This window comes from Erigeron canadensis, chromosome 2 (assembly GCF_010389155.1).
Source record: "Erigeron canadensis isolate Cc75 chromosome 2, C_canadensis_v1, whole genome shotgun sequence".
In the NCBI taxonomy this organism is placed as follows: Eukaryota; Viridiplantae; Streptophyta; class Magnoliopsida; order Asterales; family Asteraceae; genus Erigeron; species Erigeron canadensis.
In genome coordinates this window covers 22361000-22366725 of record NC_057762.1, presented here as the reverse complement: position 1 = coordinate 22366725, position 5726 = coordinate 22361000, and the positions used below count along the sequence as shown (strand labels likewise).

At 35.6% G+C, this 5726-nt stretch overlaps 1 protein-coding gene across 1 annotated transcript; it reads left to right on the top strand.

The window, feature by feature from the left end:
• The first annotated feature begins 1263 nt into the window (after positions 1–1263).
• Positions 1264–4566, top strand: LOC122587872 (receptor kinase-like protein Xa21). Its single transcript, XM_043760032.1, has 3 exons — positions 1264–3904; positions 3992–4378; positions 4464–4566. The coding sequence occupies exons 1-3, from the start codon at positions 1264–1266 to the stop codon at positions 4511–4513; spliced, it is 3078 nt and encodes a 1025-aa protein (XP_043615967.1). The 3' UTR covers positions 4514–4566.
• Positions 4567–5726: the final 1160 nt, after the last annotated feature.

The window sequence follows — 5726 nt, the reverse complement described above, 5'->3', positions numbered from 1 at the left end:
ACGTGAAGAAAGGTACCAAAGAAGTTTCTCAAATGCCCAATCCAAATGCCTCTGCTGGTGGTGGAAGTTTTGGTGAATTTACTGGTGAAACCGGTGAAGTTATCAGTCGTCCCCCTCCCCTGGTTGATGCTATTGATGTTGATGCAATTCCTGATGCTGGAAAGAAGAGAGTTAATGTGCTTACCCCTGGCGGTTCTATTGGTGCTCGTCTGAAGAGGGCTAAAACTATGGATTTCAGAGACAATGGATGATTTGTTGTGGGGTTTCAATCGATTTAGGGTTCCAGACGAAAAGGGGGTTGTAGGGTTTTTGTGTTTTGTCTATCGGATCCAACAAAATCGATATATATATATATATATATATATAAAGGTGTTAATTTGATAGTGGAAGGTCTACGTGGAAATTGAAGATTAATAATCGAATAAATGGAGAGTAAATGGAAAATCCACATAGGAATTAGAGGGATTAAAAATATGTCAAAATACCGGATACTTGCAAAAAAAAACCCCACAAAAGTGATTCTAGCCGGTTTTAATCCCTCGAATAGAACTTTTTTTTGTTAGAGCCCCCTAAAAACAAAAGTGTCAAAGTTGGAGCACTTTTCAAGCAATTAGCCCTTCATATATATTGGATGAATACCTAGATTTACAATCATTCATTTAGAATATATCAATCATAATAATGAATTAATTGAAAATATTAAGTCATGTCATCACTTTGAAACTGTTATACCGTATTATTTACATAATAAATATTAATAAAAATTATTCAATGTTTTAACTTGTAGTGAAACTCATACGGTATTATATGAGTTTCACAACTAAATAATAATGATTTTCTTTACATATATAGGAGTCTAAACTTTAATAAATATATGAAAATAAAATACGCGACTTGAAAATTCAAAAACGCAAAAAGGATTGCTAGTTTAATTAATATATGAGTTTCAATTAATGGAATATCATTAATCCTATTAATCCTCTTAAAAACTAGCTTAAAAATTTTCTTATGAATCTTAAAACATGACAGATATTATCTATTAATTTCCGTTCTTAATCTTATCCCTTAATTTTGACTTAATTAATTATTGGGTCATCAAAAGACTTTATAAGTCTTGTCAATTCAATTTGTCTTGGTCAATGTGAAAAGGAATATATGAGTGACATTCACAATTTCACATCACTACTTAGCATGCCACCTACGTTAACATGCAAAATCTTAGGATAAAAAGCCAACAAATTGACACGAAATTCATATCCAAAAATGAACCCAACACAACCATCTTATTCCTCTTGTATTTGTTTCATGCTCTATGCTATTTTTATAACTTTGACTACTACCACAAACTCGACTTCCACTGCCGGAAACATAAGCGATCATGCTGCGCTTTTGTCATTTAAGTCGATGATTATTCGCGATCCATATGGAGCTCTAACCTCATGGAACAATTCCTTGCATTTCTGTGCTTGGAATGGTGTTCGATGTGGGAAGCGACACAAAAGGGTAATTGTTCTAGAACTCAACTCGACCGGTCTAGAAGGCTCCCTTTCCCCTCATATAGGGAACCTCAGCTTCCTCCGTCATCTTATTTTCCAAAATAACAGCTTTCAAGGAACCATTCCACAAGAATTTGGCCGTCTATTGAGGCTACGTGTCCTCAATCTTGGCGTAAACAATTTTAGTGGAACCATTCCAACTAACTTGTCTCGTAACCTTGAAACGCTTTTACTTGGTAGCAATATGCTAGTTGGAAGCATCCCCGAGGAGATAAGTTTCCTCTCGAAACTTACAAATCTTTCAATTACGAAAAATAGGCTAACAGGTGGAATCCCACCTTCCTTGGGGAATCTTACTTTGATGCAATCGTTCTCTGCCGGAGGAAATCCATTTGGAGGGATCATTCCAGAGACATTGGGTCATTGGAAAAACTTGATGCAAGTTGGCTTTGGTGAATGCAACTTATATGGAAACGTCCCTCAATTCGTTTACAATCTCTCGCTTTTACAAATTTTATCCTTCCCTGGGAATGACCTTACTGGTAGCCTTCCTTCAGATATAGGTGAATTACTCCCTAATCTTGTATGGTTTCAGATATCAAAAAACAAACTGACTGGACTTTTTCCAGATTCTATCTCTAATTGTTCCAAATTAGATACACTTGAAATAGGTGGCAACAATTTCATTGGGAAATTTAATGTTGACTTTGCAAAACTAAGAGATATTCGCAGAATAGCCTTATATGGTAATAACTTTGGAGGTGGAGAAGCGGATGACATGAAGTTTATCAATACTTTGAAAAACGGCAGCGTCTTAGAGATGTTGGTTCTTACAGAATGCAACTTTCATGGAGTGGTTCCAACATCAATCGGTAATCTTTCTCATCAACTTTATAGGCTACGTTTAGGAGGAAATCAGTTATATGGAGACATCCCTTCAAGTATAGGTAATCTTCTTGGCTTGGAACAGTTATCTTTAGGAGCTAATCAATTCTCCGGAAAAATCCCCTCTACCATTGGTAGACTCCAAAACCTAGGGGTTTTTGAATTAGATGAAAACCAAATTTCTGGCATGATACCAGAAGCAATTGGGAACTTATCTTCATTGATTAAACTTCTTTTAGGTTCCAATAGACTAGAAGGTCATATTCCAACAAGCTTAGGAGGTTGTCAAAAGCTATCAGAGTTGTACATACATGACAACAGACTTAGTGGCACAATACCCAAACAACTTCTCCGACTTCCCTCTCTTTCTAAAACATTAGACCTTTCTAATAACAACTTATCTGGTTCACTCCCAATTGAGTTTGGAGACCTCAAAATGCTGAGTGCACTAGATATATCTAATAATGATATATCAGGTAATATTCCGGATGGGCTTGCTGGTTGTACAAGTCTTACATTCTTATCCCTCAAAGGGAACTTTCTTCAAGGCATGATACCATCATCATTACGTTTGTTGAGAGGATTGGAGGTACTCGATATTTCTGAGAATAACTTATCAGGCCGAATTGATCATGAAGTCTTAGAAAGTCTTCCGTTACAATTTCTGAATTTATCTTTTAATGATTTTGAGGGTGATGTACCTGTTGTAGGAGTGTTTTCCAATGCAAGTGCTTTCTCTGTTTTGGGGAATAGTAGGCTTTGTGGGGGCTTGGTTGAACTTCGGTTACCCAAATGCAAGGAGACAAAGAAACGTGAACCTAGGTTCTACCTGTTCATAGTCATTTTAGGTACATTAATGTTTCTTGGCGCATTATTTTTTATGTATGCTTGGCGTAAGAAAAAAAACAATAGACAATTGTCTCAATCATCAAATGATGAAAGATTCTTAAAGCTTTCATATAATCAACTTCATAAGGCCACCGATGGCTTCTCCGAAGCCAATTTAATTGGCAAGGGTGGGTTTAGCTCCGTTTATAAGGGAATCCTTGAGCATGAAGACAAATTTATCGCAGTCAAAGTTCTTCATCTTCTAATTCGAGGAGCTCACAAAAGCTTTATAGCAGAGTGTGAAGCATGGCGAAATATTCGACATCGAAATTTGTTGAAGATAATAACTTCATGTTCAAGTATTGACTTTCAAGGCAATGATTTTAAGGCTTTGGTTTACGAGTTCATGCCAAATGGTAGTTTACATAATTGGGTGCATGCACGTGCAAGTGCATCTAGACTCAACCTAATTCAAAGAGTAAATATTCTCCTCGATGTCGCATCTGCAATTGATTATCTTCATAACCAGTGTTTGATAAGCATTGCTCACGGAGACTTGAAGCCAAGCAATATTCTACTTGATAATGATATGGTGGCCCATGTTGGAGACTTTGGTTTGACAAGATTTTTGGGAACAAGTTCAAACCAACATAGCTCGACCGGTGTTAAAGGAACGATTGGATATGCGCCTCCTGGTAAAGTTAATGCATTTCTATATGCTCAATGTTACTTTGCAATTATTATCTTTTATTAAGTAATTAATTTCTTGTTATAAATCACAGAGTATGGCGTGGGGAGTGAGATTACTACTAGTGGAGATGTCTATAGTTTTGGAATATTATTATTGGAGGTTATGACTGGGAAAACACCCACAGATAGCATCTTTGATGAAGGGCTTAGCCTTCATAAGTTTGTTTGTGCAGCCTTGCCAAACCGTGTAATTGATGTTATTGATGAGGGCACAATTGTTATGCCAAGTAATGAAGCAAATGCTTCGGATGAGTGTTCGGATTCAATATTATTCAATATAGGAGAACTGGATGAGTGTTTGGCTTCAATTTTGAAGATTGGAGTATCATGCTCTGTCGATGCCCCATCACAAAGGATGAATATCAAGATTGTTATCCAGGAGTTAGTGCATATTCTAGATACTATTCAAAGCCTTTCAGGTACCATGCTCACTACTTTTACTTATCATGTTAGAAAACCACCTAAATTAGTAAGAAATTTTGATCTATGTCCTCACCTTTTCAGGTTCCGCGCCATTCTTTCGTGGCAAAGTTGGAAAAAGTTGCAAGGAGTAGTGACGAATGCGATACTTAAATAAGTGTAACTTATTTTATTAGTGTGTGTGTGAATGTGCTTTAATTACCTCTTTACATAAGTGTACGAGTTTCATTCTGTAATAAATAAGTATATTTTTATCTATTTGAAATTAAAACATTAAGTGGCTTTAACAGTTTTACAAGTATATAATAATGTTCGATTCCCTTTTTTAAGAATGTTGTTGGTTTTTCAATATGGATTCTTCTATGATGATTACAAACTTCTTCAAGTTGTTTTGAGTGGTACGTTGGGGGCTTATACCTATAGAGCACATTAGATTTAAGACTCATCGTTGACAAATAACTCTCGTATCTTCGTAATCTTGTTGGTTGCATGCTACTAACATGGGTGAAAGTCTTTATTTTGTGGTGAGAGATGTCAGAATTATTGGAGGTCAAAGTTAAATTATCAGTATTGATGTGAACTTTTTGAAAAGTTTTTGATTAAGCAAATTCCCACCAGTAACTCTAAGTAGTGGGTGTTTTGTGAAATTTTAGTTGTTGTCAAACGGGCATTCACTTCTGAGTCGTGTGTTTCTTATGCAAATGAAATTTCTATCAAGGATCTGACTATTTTTCAAAATAGGTAGGGGGTTAATAGCTTTCTTGGATATTTACCAAAGGTAAAACTCAAAATAAGATGTTATGAACTTTGGTATTTTTCCATAAGATTCACTTCTAAGCTGATACTATGTACTCTGAACTATCTAACCTAAGTTGATCTGTACTTCCAAGCTTATCGTATCGACAATCATATAAGAAAACTAAATTTGTGGATTTGAGAGAGTGAGAAATTGAGAAATTCTGAATATTTCTTGATATATCTAAATGAAATACAAATTACATATATAAAATAAGAAGAACAGTAACCGCCCCTTTGACTTTGACTATTCTGTTACTAACTATTCTAACTTGTCATATTTAGTCCCTTAACTTACATTCTGCTACTAAAACAAGTTACATTGAATTAAGCTTCTAACTAGTAAGTCTTTCATCTTTGTACTATATCTTCTTGTATTACATGAATTTACTTTGGGTGTATCTGTGATGGCTGGTACCTAAGAAGATAGCAAAACCAGATACAGATCTTCTTGAGAAGGGGCAGTTAGCCCAATCACTGTCATAGTAGTTTGTGAGTTCAAGACTGTTTAAGGTTGGGAAGAAAAGACCCTGTCCAGGATTGAGTTTGATG